Source organism: Bufo gargarizans, chromosome 6 (assembly GCF_014858855.1).
Source record: "Bufo gargarizans isolate SCDJY-AF-19 chromosome 6, ASM1485885v1, whole genome shotgun sequence".
Classification (NCBI taxonomy): domain Eukaryota; kingdom Metazoa; phylum Chordata; class Amphibia; order Anura; family Bufonidae; genus Bufo; species Bufo gargarizans.
The window spans coordinates 189,210,311-189,226,268 of record NC_058085.1 but is presented as its reverse complement, the minus strand read 5'-3'; the positions used below and the strand labels follow the sequence as shown (position 1 = coordinate 189,226,268).

General features: G+C 45.5%; 1 protein-coding gene across 2 annotated transcripts in view; it reads right to left on the bottom strand.

The window, feature by feature from the left end:
* The window catches only part of GHITM (growth hormone inducible transmembrane protein), a 41,808-nt gene extending 39,156 nt beyond the window's left edge, over positions 1 to 2,652 (bottom strand). Inside the window, exons 1-2 of one of the 2 annotated variants that reach the window (XM_044297984.1) lie at positions 2,553 to 2,652; positions 1,563 to 1,730 (exon numbers count right to left, since the gene is read on the bottom strand). In XM_044297984.1, the coding sequence (XP_044153919.1) occupies positions 1,563 to 1,691 (129 nt within the window). In that variant the 5' untranslated portion in view covers positions 1,692 to 1,730; positions 2,553 to 2,652. The remainder of the gene's footprint in view (positions 1 to 1,562; positions 1,731 to 2,552) is intronic. The other variant, XM_044297985.1, reaches the window with a different exon arrangement.
* Between the last annotated feature and the right edge of the window lie 13,306 nt (positions 2,653 to 15,958).

Genomic DNA, 15,958 nt, shown 5'->3' with positions numbered 1-15,958 from the left:
AAATAAGGCACATTTAGGTGCAGCTTTGAGGCCTGGGTCTTATCAGTCTTGGGTGGGACTCACAGGCTCCTCCCATTGCAAGCATGGCTGCATGCTGGAGCTAATTGGGAGTTTGCTGTGAGTTGGACCTTAGGCTACTTTCACACTGGCATTTTGGCATTCTGTTTGTGAGATCCGTTCAGGGCTCTTACAAGCGGTCCAAAGCCGATCAGTTTTGCCCTAATGCATTCTGAATGGATAAGGATCCGCTCAGAATGCATGTTTGCCTCAGTTCCGTCTACATTCCGCTCTGGAGGAGGACACCAAAACACTGCTTTCAGCTTTTTGGTGTCCGCCTGACAATGCAGAGGCAAACGGATCCATCCTGATACACAATGTAAGTCAATGGGGACGGCTGACACAATTTTGCACAAAGGAAAACTGATCCGCCCCCCATTGATTTTTAATAGTGTTCAAGACGGATCCATTTTGGCAATGTTAAATGCATGCGGTTGTATTATCGGTGTGGATTCGTCTGTGCAGATCCATAATGGATCCGCACCAAACGCAAGTGTCAACGTAGCCTTACACTCCTGTAATTTGCCCACTGGCTCCTGGTATTGCCCATACGGCACAGGTAGGTTAGCGTTAAGTCCCGAGCTACTTGAGATACCTTGGCGCGGTGCTCAGGCTCAATAGGTCCTTATATGAGGATATATTGGTCTAACCTCTCAATTCTAACACCAGTTTGAGGGTTTAGTCAGATTTGGTTGTTTGCATCCACAGTAGTGCACCTTTCTTACTAATGTTTATTTCATACAGCTATTTACATCCACACATTTTTCTATCTTATGTAGGATGTCTTTTTGTGGTACTTGTGGTCCGCTGCGGGCATCCTCCACTGTATGCATTTTTGCTGGGGATCGCCATTAGCAACGGGCCACAAGTGTGGGATCTGCCCCCCTGGGTATAGGGTGCACAACTGCATATGGGGTTGAGCACTTGCTGCCCTTTAACATCACGCAATTTTTTGTTTTGTTTTTATGACCAAACGATTATAGCTGGGTACATGTAGATTAAAAGTTCATAAAAATACATAATTACATACATTATGTATTTTTATGAACTTTTAATCTACATGTATCCAGCTATAATCCTTAGGTAATAAACAATCTATATATTAATCCAAGTGGATAATTCTGTACAACACCAGATAACCGAGTGCCCTCCACTCAATTATTTTAGATTTAACACCGTTTTGCATTTGATCAAAATTCCTAATTCTTAATGATCTCATATAGCCTACACTGAGGGTTGCGTTGCCTGGCTTACGTGAGTAACAATTTGGCAAGTTGATGCTTCTATGAAAAATAGTCGATCACAGGATTCAGTTTATACTGTGGTTTCCATTAAAGTGCTTTTTTCCCCCCTCACTGAAACATTAAAATAAATTAGGATGAAATCAAAGCAAAACCCCTAAATATATAAAGATCTTCTAGTCTTCTCAAAAACTGGAATCTGGCGCCTATACAGGCACCATTAACAGCCACGGAGAAGAGCTTTTTCAAGGCATTGACTTTTACCTGGTTCGGCTGCAAGAGCCATTGGTTTGTCTTCAGAGTGGTGTTCCTTAAAGTTGGTGCCGGCTGAATCAGCGTTGGGCGGATGAGCGTGGGAACGCTTTTGAGGCATGCTAGCCTTACAGCAAACATCTTGTGTCACTTTATGTGCAGAGGCCTTAGAAGATAAACCTGAAAACGACACATATTTACAACAAATTTACTAAGACTACTTACTAACATACGTTTTTAGCAGTACTAAATACTTCTAAAAAGATAAAATAGAAAGAAGGAGAGGTGACACACTGTAATAACACTCACGTTTGAAAAAAAATGTGTGGATAAGGCCCCATTCACACGACCGCGGTGCCGCCGTGAGCTTGTTGCAGACCATAGGTCTGCAAAACACTAGCACTGGCCGTATGCACTCCGCATCGAGGTGCGGACACATTCTTTAATGTAAATGGCAACTATAAAACTGTGGCCATTAACACTGATAAAACAATGCACTACTAATAAATTTCAGATCCAACGTGATTGAGCTGTGGTCATTCCCAAATTGACAGGTATCGCATTTCGCCCTTTATAACGCAGCAAAATCCACATGAAACTCACGCAGATTGAGCGCAACATAATGCACCGTCACTGGTTTTCTGACTGCTTTACAGCCAGCACAGGACTAGGGAGTAGTGTTATACTAACCAACGCATAGCACGTAACTAATCTATGTAATGTACATCACAACATAACAGAATATAGCCTGTGCTGCGGGTATGGTTTCTTCTAATATAGTGAAAATACATTATAATCATTTGTATTTATAACCAGAAATGATACAAATATAAATAAGCATCTATATGACAAAGGTATATTCACACATACACTCAATATACTATGCACACAAATATATATTATATACACACACACGTACGAACGTGTAAAGATATACATATATTAATATAGGAATGAACTTATTTAACAAAATATATAATCAGGTATAACCGCAAAACTTACCCACCAGCTCCAAGAAACTCCAGCACTCTGAACACACTGCGCAGGCAGTGATACTCTGATGTAAGCGCTCGGTAACCTTCCCGAAGCTTCCTGGCAGCCGAAGTCATCACGCTGGGAACGCCGGGAAATGTAGTAGTTGACGTCTTGCTGCAGCTGCAATCAGCGTACAGGAGACTACAAGAAAAACTTCAAGTCCCAGAAGTCTGTTCGACGTGCGTCAGGCTCTGCTGTGAAGGGCACGGCGCGATAACAGGAGGGTTACGTAAAGCACGCTTGTTAGTGTGTTATTGGTGTGTGGCCTGGGATGGTTCAGGACGTTTGTACCTGTGTTACCGTTCAGCGGCCTATGAGGAGTCCTATTAAGGTTGAGACTAGAATGGAGTTGTTACAATGAGGTCCCCCCCCTGGAGTCAGTAATCTAGCCTGTTCAGTGTAGAGCAGGCTAGAATGGAGTTGTTAGGAGGAGGTCCTCCTGTTCTTCATGTTACTTATTAAATTCTTTGCATTCTTAATTCTGGAAACTGTTTTACTAGATTTATGAATTTCCTACATCATTTTTTCATATATATTTTTATCGATGCAATAGAAAAAATTCCATTCTGCTTGTTTTCACAAATACATAAAAATAGAACTAAGGGGTCATTTATTTTCAAATATATACGACCTTTTGGTGTTTTTTTGGTGCAGATTTTTTCGCAAAGGTGATTTGCGGCAAAATCTAAGACTTCTTCCCCTTCCAAGTCACTTACACCAGTTCTAAATAAGGAGGAATGGCGGGGAAGGGGTGGCCCGGCTCATTTATCATTTCCTACACCAATGATGTAATTCTAAGCCGACATGATCAAATTCAGAGTTTTACAGTTGTGTTCACACAGCGCGGCCATTTTCTGTTTAAACTCTCATTAATGGCTGTGGTTTTGCCAATAAAACACACAAGTGTCAATCAAAATGCCACTTCTAAAACCACGCCGACCGCTTGAGCACACCCTTCATGTATTTTAATTTCACAGTTTTATCTGCCACAGCCGAATAGATTAAGGACTTCTCAGAGAGGACCAATATTAACTCAATAAGCCACAGCAAATACAGGAGGACCTCCTTCAGCCCACTCCATTCTAGCCTGCTCTGTATAGAAAAGACTAGGTTACTGACTCCAGGAGGAGGACCTTCTTCTAATATCTCTACAGCTTATATTACTGATAATAGAGGAGGACCTCCTAACAACTCTGCAGCTTATATTATTGATAATAGAGGAGGACCTCCTTCTAACACCTCTGCAGCTTCTAGCAATGATAATAGAGGAGGACCTCCTTCTAACAACTCCATTCTAGCTGATTCTATAGTGAACGGGCTAGATTACTGACTCCAGGAGGAGGACCTCCTTCTAACACCTCTACAGCTTATATTACTGATAATAGAGGAGGACCTCCTAACAACTCTGCAGCTTATATTATTGATAATAGAGGAGGACCTCCTTCTAACACCTCTGCAGCTTCTAGCAATGATAATAGAGGAGCACCTCCTTCTAACAACTCCATTCTAGTTGATTCTATAGTGAACGGGCTAGATTACTGACTCCAGGAGGAGGACCTCCTTCTAACACCTCTACAGCTTATATTACTGATAATAGAGGAGGACCTCCTTCTAACACCTCTACAGCTTATATTACTGATAATAGAGGAGGACCTCCTAACAACTCTGAAGCTTATATTATTGATAATAGAGGAGGACCTCCTTCTAACACCTCTGCAGCTTCTAGCAATGATAATAGAGGAGCACCTCCTTCTAACAACTCCATTCTAGCTGATTCTATAGTGAACGGGCTAGATTACTGACTCCAGGAGGAGGACCTCCTTCTAACACCTCTACAGCTTATATTACTGATAATAGAGGAGGACCTCCTAACAACTCTGCAGCTTATATTATTGATAATAGAGGAGGACCTCCTTCTAACACCTCTGCAGCTTCTAGCAATGATAATAGAGGAGCACCTCCTTCTAACAACTCCATTCTAGCTGATTCTATAGTGAACGGGCTAGATTACTGACTCCAGGAGGAGGACCTCCTTCTAACACCTCTACAGCTTATATTACTGATAATAGAGGAGGACCTCCTAACAACTCTGCAGCTTATATTATTGATAATAGAGGAGGACCTCCTTCTAACACCTCTGCAGCTTCTAGCAATGATAATAGAGGAGCACCTCCTTCTAACAACTCCATTCTAGTTGATTCTATAGTGAACGGGCTAGATTACTGACTCCAGGAGGAGGACCTCCTTCTAACACCTCTACAGCTTATATTACTGATAATAGAGGAGGACCTCCTTCTAACAACTCTGCAGCTTATATTACTGATAATAGAGGAGGACCTCCTTCTAACACCTCTGCAGCTTCTAGCAATGATAATAGAGGAGCACCTCCTTCTAACAACTCCATTCTAGCTGATTCTATAGTGAACAGGCTAGATTACTGACTCCAGGAGGAGGACCTCCTTCTAACACCTCTAAAGCATATCCTACTGGCTCCAGGAGGACCTCCTCCTAACATTCCTATTCTACCATATTACTGGCTCCAGAAGGAGGACCTTATTTCTCCCACTATTCTAATAAGGTTCCATGCACATAAACATATGCCATCTGAGATATACAGTCCGTGAGCAGGGCATATGTCCCAGAGCGCATAGCTTCATAGTTTACTATAATGCAGTGCACGTCGGGCCACCCACGGGACTACCGTCCCAGACTCGTATTATCACGGGACATGATTGATGCCGCTCTGGGACATATGGCCTGCTCATGAACGCTATGTCTCAAAAGGCACATGTCTGTGTGCATGGTCCCTAACATGCAGTTGTTAGGAGGAGGTCCACACTTTGTAGTCAGTAATATATAAGAATGGAGTTGTTAGCAGGAGGTCCTTCTCTATTATCAGTAATATAAGCTGTAGAGTTGTTATTTAGGAAGTCCTCCTCCTGGAGTCAGTAATCTAGCCTGTTCACTATAGAATCAGCTAGAATGGAGTTGTTAGAAGGAGGTCCTCCTCTATTATTATTGCTAGAAGCTGCAGAGGTGTTAGAAGGAGATCCTCCTCTACTATCATTAATATAAGCTGGAGAGGTGTTAGAAGGAGGTCCTCCTCTATTATCAGTAATATAAGCTGGAGAGGTGTTAGAAGGAGGTCCTCCTCCTGGAGTCAGTAATCTAGCCCGTTGACTATAGAATCAGCTAGAATGGAGTTGTTAGAAGGAGGTCCTCCTCTATTATCAGTAATATACACTCACCTAAAGAATTATTAGGAACACCTGTTCTATTTCTCATTAATGCGATTATCTAGTCAGCCAATCACATGGCAGTTGCTTCAATGCATGTAGGGTTGTGGTCCTGGTCAAGACAATCTCCTGAACTCCAAACTGAATGTCAGAATGGGAAAGAAAGGGGATTTATGCGATTTTGAGCGTGGCATGGTTGTTGGTGCCAGACAGGCCGGTCTGAGTATTTCACAATCTGCTCAGTTACTGGGATTTTCACGCACAACCATTTCTAGGGTTTACAAAGAATGGTGTGAAAAGGGAAAAACATCCAGTATGCGGCAGTCCTGTGGGCGAAAATGCCTTGTTGATGCTAGAGGTCAGAGGAGAATGGGCCGACTGATTCAAGCTGATAGAAGAGCAACATTGACTGAAATAACCACTCGTTACAACCGAGGTATGCAGCAACGTATTTGTGAAGCCACAACACGCACAACCTTGAGGCGGATGGGCTACAACAGCAGAAGACCCCACCGGGTACCACTCATCTCCACTACAAATAGGAAAAAGAGGCTACAATTTGCACGAGCTCACCAAAATTGGACTGTTGAAGACTGGAAAAATGTTGCCTGGTCTGATGAGTCTCGATTTCTGTTGAGACATTCAAATGGTAGAATCCGAATTTGGCGTAAACAGAATGAGAACATGTATCCATCATGCCTTGTTACCACTGTGCAGGCTTGTGGTGGTGGTGTAATGGTGTGGGTGATGTTTTCTGGGCACACTTTAGGCCCCTTAGTGCCAATTGGCCATCGCTTAAATGCCACGGGCTACCTGAGCATTGTTTCTGACCATGTCCATCCCTTCATGACCACATGTACCCATCCTCTGATGGCTACTTCCAGCAGGATAATGCACCAAGTCACAAAGCTTTTCACAATCATTTCAAATTGGTTTTTTGAACATGACAATGAGTTCACTGTACTAAAATGGCCCCACCAGTCACCAGATCTCAACCCAATAGAGCAACTTTGGGATGTGGTGGAACGGGAGCTTCGTGCCCTGGATGTGCATCCCTCAAATCTCCATCAACTGCAAGATGCTATCCTATCAATATGGGCCAACATTTCTAAAGAATGCTATCAGCAGCTAGTTGAATCAATGCCACGTAGAATTAAGGCAGTTCTGAAGGCAAAAGGGGGTCCAACACCGTATTAGTATGGTGTTCCTAATAATTCTTTAGGTGAGTGTAAGCTGTAGAGGTGTTAGAAGGAGGTCCTCCTCCTGGAGTCAGTAATCTAGCCTGTTCACTATAGAATCAGCTAGAATGGAGTTGTTAGAAGGAGGTGCTCCTCTATTATCATTGCTAGAAGCTGCAGAGGTGTTAGAAGGAGGTCCTCCTCTATTATCAGTAATATAAGCTGTAGAGGTGTTAGAACAGGCATCCTCCAACTGCGGCCCTCCAGCTGTTGTAAAACTACACCTCCCATAATGCCCTGCTATAGGCTGATACCTGTAGGCTGTTCGGGCATGCTGGGAGTTGTAGTTTTGCAACAGCTGGAGGGCCGCAGTGGGAGGATGCCTGTGTTAGGAGGTCCTCCTCTATTATCAGTAATATAAGCTGTAGAGGTCAGAAGCCAGTAGTATAAGCTGTAGCGTTTTTAGAAAGAGTTCCTCCTCTTGGAATCATTGTTCTAAAAAAGTTTCCTTGAGAATGTAAAGAATTTAATATCAAGAACAGGAGAACCACCTCCTAACAACTCCATTCTAGCCTGCTTCATAGTTAGTGAGCAGACTAGATTTCTGACTTCGGTGGGGGGGGGGGGGGGGGGGTTTACGGGACCTCCTAACAACTCCATCCTAGTCTCAGTATTCTAGTCTGTTCAGCGTGGGGAGCATGCTAGAATGGAGTTGTTAGGAAGAGGTTCTCCTGTTCTTGATGTTATTAAATACCTTACATTCTCAATTAAGTAAATAGTTTTACTATTAAGAATTTCCCTTTATTATTTTCTTGTATATTTTTTTTTTCTATGCACTCTGATGCCACTGAGTGTTTGATATCCAAAGCTTGTCTTCATGCTGCAGATATCAAAAACTGATTAAAAACCTTTCCATAGAAAAGAGCCTCACCCCCCCCCCCCCACCATTTTCTTTGATTTCACATAAAATGTTATACGAATGTGTGAGGCGGGTGTGCAGTTGGACTCCTCTACCACCTCACCCTCCATTCCTGCCAATTTTCAGAGCTCTGGTTACCATGTAGTGGGCAGAAGAATATGTAGGGGTTCTGTATGGGCCCTATTGCAATTTGAGATATATATATTTTGGTGATGTGAACTTGGGGGTGTGTATCTCACCTGGTGGTTCAGTCGCACTGGGTGAGGTAGCTGAAATGCAGAAAAGTACTGCATCAGTAAGGCATAGCTTGCTGGAGATTGGTTAAAGTTGTATGGGCTGGATTTCTTTGGACTGGGAGTCAGGTTGGTAGTGTGAAACAACTGAAAATATGTCATATTCTAGGTTCTTCAAAGTAGCCACCTTTTGCTTTGATTACTGCTTTGCACACTCTTGGCATTCTCTTGATGAGCTTCAAGAGGTAGTCACCTGAAATGGTCTTCCAACAGTCTTGAAGGAGTTCCCAGAGATGCTTAGCACTTGTTGGCCCTTTTGTCTTCACTCTGCGGTCCAGCTCACCCCAAACCATCTCGATTGGGTTCAGGTCCGGTGACTGTGGAGGCCAGGTCATCTGGCGCAGCACCCCATCACTCTCCTTCATGGTCAAATAGCCCTTACACAGCCTGGAGGTGTGTTTGGGGTCATTGTCCTGTTGAAAAATAAATGATGGTCCAACTAAAGGCAAACCGGATGGAATAGCATGCCGCTGCAAGATGCTGTGGTAACCATGCTGGTTCAGTATGCCTTCAATTTTGAATAAATCCCCAACAGTGTCACCAGCAAAGCAGCCCCACACCATCACACCTCCTCCTCCATGCTTCACGGTGGGAACCAGTCATGTAGAGTCCATCCTTTCATCTTTTCTGCGTCGCACAAAGACACAGTGGTTGGAACCAAAGATCTCAAATTTGGACTCATCAGAACACACACACACACGAACACACACACACACTTGATTTATTAAATATATGCTTTATTTAAAAACTTTTCAATAAATACCATTTGTCCTGTGTGTGCGCATAGATATAACTGCAGGGTGTCTGTATGTCTGAGAACACTGCACCTTAATGTAAATTGTTGACATGTTCTGAGAGACCAATAATAAAATTTGGTTGTCTATTTTCAGCCCCAACACCAGAGAGAAAAAAAAAGTGAGAAACCGTTATTAAAGTGTTTGTTACCAACATTTCAGAACCATTTACAGTTTTATACATTAAATACAGACTTGCATATGAAAAAAGTAATGCCACTTTCACCAATTTGATCAGTTTGTTTACCTACAAGAAATAAAAAATAAAATTAATGATACTGTAAGTATATAAAATTGTCTATTTGCCTCTTGTTCCTGGTAACTCTGCCTCCATACGCAAGACAACTGAAGTGACTGAAATATGAGGGATGTGGTTTTTAAACCAAGTGCATGTAGGCCAAGTTCAGTCGCTGTATTCACAGTGCGCTTATCTGGTCTGTAATACACTTTTAGGCTGTTTGCTACTTCAGCATGTAAAGTAGGGCGGCCAGAGGTCTAGCTTTAGGCTCCCTGTCCTCAGTCTGACGCAGGGCCTGAATGGACTCCGCTCCCTCTCATACAGCAGCACAGTGCAGGGAGAGTCACCATCTCTCCACAGCAGACGACATGAAGTTCATTTTGTATTGGCTGCAGAATCGGCGGGAGTATTGCCTAACATGATCAGGGTGTGGCTTAGTGGGGTCAGGCACCCTAAGCCTAGAGTATGGGCACCCTAAGGTAGAGAAGCAAGGCTGGATTAAGACAGCATATTTAGGACACTGCTTCCAAACTAGGGCTAGCCTGTGTCTGCTGTAAGGCCGGAGTTTAGACACTGTGGTGTATAGGCACATGAGCACACTGCCATTATGCCATCTGAATCCAGTGTAATTACACAAGTGCCAATGGCACACTGGAATGCACCCGCACCGCCATAGAAACACTGCTATGCCGTTAAAGGGCTTCTGTCACCCCACTAAAGTCATTTTTTTTTTTGGGCTAGTTACATTCCTTATAGTGCGATATATGAGAATATAATGGTGTTACTTACTTTCATTCGGCCGTTTCTTATAAAATCGAAGTTTTATAATATGCAAATCAGGTCTCTACCAGCAAGTAGGGCGTCTACTTGCTGGTAGCCGCCGCAAAAAACCGCCCCCTCGTCGTGTTGATTGGCAGGGCCAGCCGCGATCTCCTCCTCCGGCTGGCCCTGTCAGCATTTTAAAAATCACGCGCCTCTGTTCATTCGGCGCAGGCGCTCTGAGAGGAGGAAGCTCGTCTCCTCAGAACTCCCTCAGTGCGTCTGCGCCGATGACGTCTTCTCTTTCGGTGATGTCATCGGCGCACTACTTTCACCGTTTATTGCTCGGTCATGCAACTTACCACCCAAATGAATTTTACCTCCTTTTCTTCTCACTAATAGAGCTTTCATTTGGTGGTATTTTATTGCTGCTGACATTTTAACTTTTTTTGTTATTAATCGAAATTTAACGATTTTTTTGCAAAAAAATGACATTTTTCACTTTCAGCTGTAAAATTTAGCAAAAAAAACGACATCCATATATAAATTTTTCGCTAAATTTATTGTTCTACATGTCTTTGATAAAAAAAAAAAAAAATGTTTGGGCAAAAGTTCTAGCGTTTACAAACTATGGTACAAAAATGTGAATTTCCGCTTTTTGAAGCAGCTCTGACTTTCTGAGCACCTGTCATGTTTCCTGAGGTTCTACAATGCCCAGACAGTAGAAAAAACCCACAAATGACCCCATTTCGGAAAGTAGACACCCTAAGGTATTCGCTGATGGGCATAGTGAGTTCATAGAACTTTTTATTTTTTGTCACAAGTTAGCGGAAAATGATGATTTATTTTTTTTCTTACAAAGTCTCATATTCCACTAACTTGCGACAAAAAATAAAAAATTCTAGGAACTCGCCATGCCCCTCACGGAATACCTTGGGGTGTCTTCTTTCCAAAATGGGGTCACTTGTGGGGTAGTTATACTGCCCTGGCAATTTAGGGGCCCATATGTGTGAGAAGAACTTTGCAATCAAAATGTGTAAAATAATGGCCTGCAAAATCCGAAAGGTGCTCTTTGGAATGTGTGCCCCTTTGCCCACCTTGGCTGCAAAAAAGTGTCACACATCTGGTATCGCCGTACTCAGGAGAAGTTGGGGAATGTGTTTTGGGGTGTCATTTTACATATACCCATGCTGGGTGAGAGAAATATCTTGGCAAAAGACAACTTTTCCAATTTTTTTATACAAAGTTTGACCAAGATATTTCTCTCACCCAGCATGGGTATATGTAAAATGACACCCCAAAACACATTCCCCAACTTCTCCTGAGTAAGGCGATACCAGATGTGTGACACTTTTTTGCAGCCTAGATGCGCAAAGCGGCCCAAATTCCTTTTAGGAGGGCATTTTTAGACATTTGGATCCCAGACTTCTTCTCACGCTTTCGGGCCCCTAACATGCCAGGGCAGTATAAATACCCCACATGTGACCCCACTTTGGAAAGAAGACACCCCAAGGTATTCCGTGAGAGGCATGGCGAGTTCATAGAATTTTTATTTTTTTTTGGCACAAGTTAGCGGAAATAATTTTTTTTTGTATTTTCTCACAAAGTCTCCCTTTCCGCTAACTTGGGACAAAAATGTCAATCTTTCATGGACTCAATATGCCCCTCACGGAATACCTTGGGGTGTCTTCTTTCCGAAATGGGGTCACATGTGGGGTATTTATACTGCCCTGGCATTTTAGGGGCCCTAAAGCGTGAGAAGAAGTCTGGAATATAAATGTCTAAAAAATTTTACGCATTTGGATTCCGTGAGGGGTATGGCGAGTTCATGTGAGATTTTATTTTTTGACACAAGTTAGTGGAATACGAGACTTAGTAAGAAAAAACAAAAACAAACAAAAAATTTCCGCTAACTTGGGCCCAAAAAAATGTCTGAATGGAGCCTTACAGGGGGTGATCAATGACAGGGAGGTGATCAGGGAGTCTATATGGGTGATCACCCCCCTGTCATTGATGACCCCCCTGTAAGGCTCTATTTAGACGTCCGTATGATTTTTACGGATCCACGGATACATGGATCGGATCCGCAAAACACATACGGACGTCTGAATGGAGCCTTACAGGGGGGTGATCACCCATATAGACTCCCTGATCACCCCCCTGTAAGGCTCCATTCAGACGTTCGTATGCGTTTTGCGGATCCGATCCATGTATCCGTAAAAAAAAAAAAATCATACAGACGTCTGAAATGGAGCCTTACAGGGGGGTGATCAGGGAGTCTATATGGGGTGATCACCCCCCTGTCATTGATCACCCCCCTGTAAGGCTCCATTCAGACGTCCGTATGATTTTTTACGGATCCACGGATAAATGGATCGGATACGCAAAACGCATACGGACGTCTGAATGGAGCCGTACAGGGGGGTGATCAATGACAGGGGGGTGATCACCCCATATAGACTCCCTGATCACCCCCTGTCATTGATCACCCCCTGTCATTGATCACCCCCCTGTCATTGATCACCCCCCTGTCATTGATCACCCCCCTGTCATTGATCACCCCCCTGTCATTGATCACCCCCCTGTCTTTGATCACCCCCCTGTCTTTGATCACCCCCCTGTCTTTGATCACCCCCCTGTCAGGCTCCATTCAGACGTCCGTATGCGTTTTGCGTATCCGATCCATTTATCCGTGGATCCGTAAAAAATCATACGGACGTCTGAATGGAGCCTTACAGGGGGGTGATCAATGACAGGGGGGTGATCAGGGAGTCTATATGGGGTGATCAGGGGTGATCAGTTCATAAAGGGTTAATAAGTGACTGGGGGGGGGGTGTAGTTACTTTACAGAGCTGCCTGTGTCCTCTGGTGGTCGATCCAAACAAAAGGGACCACCAGAGGACCAGGTAGCAGGTATATTAGATGCTGTTATCAAAACAGCGTCTAATATACCTGTTAGGGGGTTAAAAAAATCACATCTCCAGCCTGCCAGCGAGCGACCGCCGCTGGCAGGCTGGAGATCCACTCGCTTACCTTCCGTTCCTGTGAGCGCGCGCGCGTTCACAGGAAATCTCGGCTATCGCGAGATGACGCACGGATGCGTCCAGGAGGAGTAGATCAACCACCTTCCAGACGCATCCGTACGTTAGGCGGTCCGGAGGTGGTTAAAGTAAACCGCCCGCCCGCATAGCAACGAATCAGACGATTATTCGATAACTGGATTCGTCGTTATAATCGATTAATCGTTGCAGCCCTACACGGGACTTCAGCTCTTCTGACACAATCATACTGTGTCTTTAGGACAGATTCTGTTTACGGACTGCCACCTAGACATGACAAGCAGTGACACAACAACCCCTTATATATAGTGTGTAGTGCTGCATACAGCATCCTCCCTGCTACAGTGGCGGATCCAGAGCCTGGTCTCGGGAGGGGCACTTTCAGATTATTTTCTGTCCGCCGCCACAAAACAATGGTGCTTATAGAACAGACTACACAGTGTAGGCTATATGTGTATAACAAACATATTCCACATGAAAACTTAGACACTTGGCCCTTGGGGATCTCGGACGCCACTTCCACACTTTGGCCGGGGGCTCGGCGGAGCTGATGCGTTTTATCCTAATGAGAAAGATTTCATAATAAGTATTTGGAGAAGGGGCAGAGGGATAGCAGAGCAGGGAGAGGCCGGTGCTGCTACTAGGGGGTCATACCATGGGGGAGTAATAAAGCCCACCATAATGCCCCCCCCCCCAGTAGTAATAATTCTCCTTATAATGTGACAGTGCAAAAAATACCCCCTTGTATTGCCCCCAGTTGAGCTAATGTCCCCATAGTGCCCCCATAATGTGCCAGTATAAAATACCCCTATATAGTGCCCCTAGTAAATGACCCCATAGTGCTCCACACCCTCCTTCCTCCTAGTGCCCCCCATAATGTACCAGTATAAAATGCTCCAGTAGATGCCCTCAGTGTCCCCCATAATTTGCAAGTATAAAATACCCCTTCTTAGTGCCCCCCGTAGATGACCCCATAGTACTCCTCTCCCCCCTTCCCCATAGTACCCACCATAATGTGTCCCAGTATAAAATTGTACTGTACAGAGAGACCATATAAAATACCCCTTCTTTGTGGCCTCGGTAGATGCCCCTATAGTGCCCCCAATCATGTGCCAGTAATAATAGCCCCCCTGTGCCAGTAATAGCAGCCCCCAGTAATAACAGCCCCCCCTGTGCCAGTAATAACAGCCCCCAGTAATAAGAGCCCCTCTGTGCCAGTAATAACAGCCCCTCTGAGCCAGTAATAAGAGCCTCCAGTAATAACAGCCCCAGTAATAAGAGCCCCCCTTTGCCAGTAATAACAGCCCCCCCTTTGCCAGTAATAACAGCCCCCCCCCTTTGCCAATAATGAGAGCCCCCCCTTTGCCAATAATGAGAGCCCCCCCTTTGCCAATAATGAGAGCCCCCCCCTTTGCCAATAATGAGAGCCCCCCCCCTTTGCCAATAATGAGAGCCCCCCCCCTTTGCCAATAATGAGAGCCCCCCCCTTTGCCAATAATGAGAGCCCCCCCCTTTGCCAATAATGAGAGCCCCCCCCCTTTGCCAATAATGAGAGCCCCCCCCCCTTTGCCAGTAATAGCCCCCCCCCCTTTGCCAGTAATAGCCCCCCCCCCTTTGCCAGTAAAAGTATTGTATATAATGAAAAAAAAAAAAAAACACACATACTTACCTCCATGTCAGCGATGCGATGCAGGCCTCTTCTGGCCTGTGTCCCACGCTGTATGGCTCAGGCAGCGCGATGACGTCATCGCGCCGGCCTCTGATAGGCTGCAGGCACTAGGCCGGCAGCCTATCAGAGGAAGGGAAAGGGACACGCCTCTCCCTTCCCTGCCGCAGCACAGGCAGGCATCTGTATCGCTGTCCTGAGGACGGCGATACAGATGCCTGGAGATGAGCGCTTCCACAATGGAAGCGCTCATCTCCCTGTGCCCAGCCGCCGCCAGCTCAGGGGGGGGGGGCAATTGCCCCGTTGCCCCCCCCCCCCCCCTGGATCCGCCACTGCCCTGCTATCAGACTGTACAGCGGTGGGCACTGTGTGCTGTCTCCTCCGGCTCTGCTGGATGGCAACCCCTCTGCTCGTCTCCTCCGGCTCTGCTGGATGGCAACCCCTCTGCTCGGCCAGTCTGCTCTCAGGAACAAAATCTATTGGGTGAATACACATCAATGTTACCACACACCGGCTACAAGATACACCCAGCCCCATACACAGAGGCTTACACCCCCCTTACTGATCTGCCCCCTCTCCAATACACCCCATAAAGCCCCCCCTCATGTCCCCAGAATACACCCCCCACAGATTGACCTCCCCATAACCCCCCCCCGTAAATCTTCACCCTAATGACCCCAGAATACACCACATGCCCCCCCCATAACAGACCTACACCCACATGTCCCCAGAATACACCACATGCCCCCCTCACAGATTAACCCCCCCCATGTCCCCAGAATACACCACATGCCCCCCTCACAGATTAACCCCCCCCCATGTCCCCAGAATACACCACATGCCCCCCTCACAGATTAACCCCCCCCATGTCCCCAGAATACACCACATGCCCCCCCTCACAGATTAACCCCCCCCCCATGTCCCCAGAATACACCACATGCCCCCCTCACAGATTAACCCCCCCCCCATGTCCCCAGAATACACCACATGCCCCCCTCACAGATTAACCCCCCCCCATGTCCCCAGAATACACCACATGCCCCCCTCACAGATTAACCCCCCCCTATGTCGCCAGAATACACCACATGCCCCCCTCACAGATTAACCCCCCCCCATGTCCCCAGAATACACCACATGCCCCCCTCACAGATTAACCCCCCCCCATGTCCCCAGAATACACCACATGCCCCCCTCACAGATTAACCCCCCCCCCATGTCCCCAGAATACACC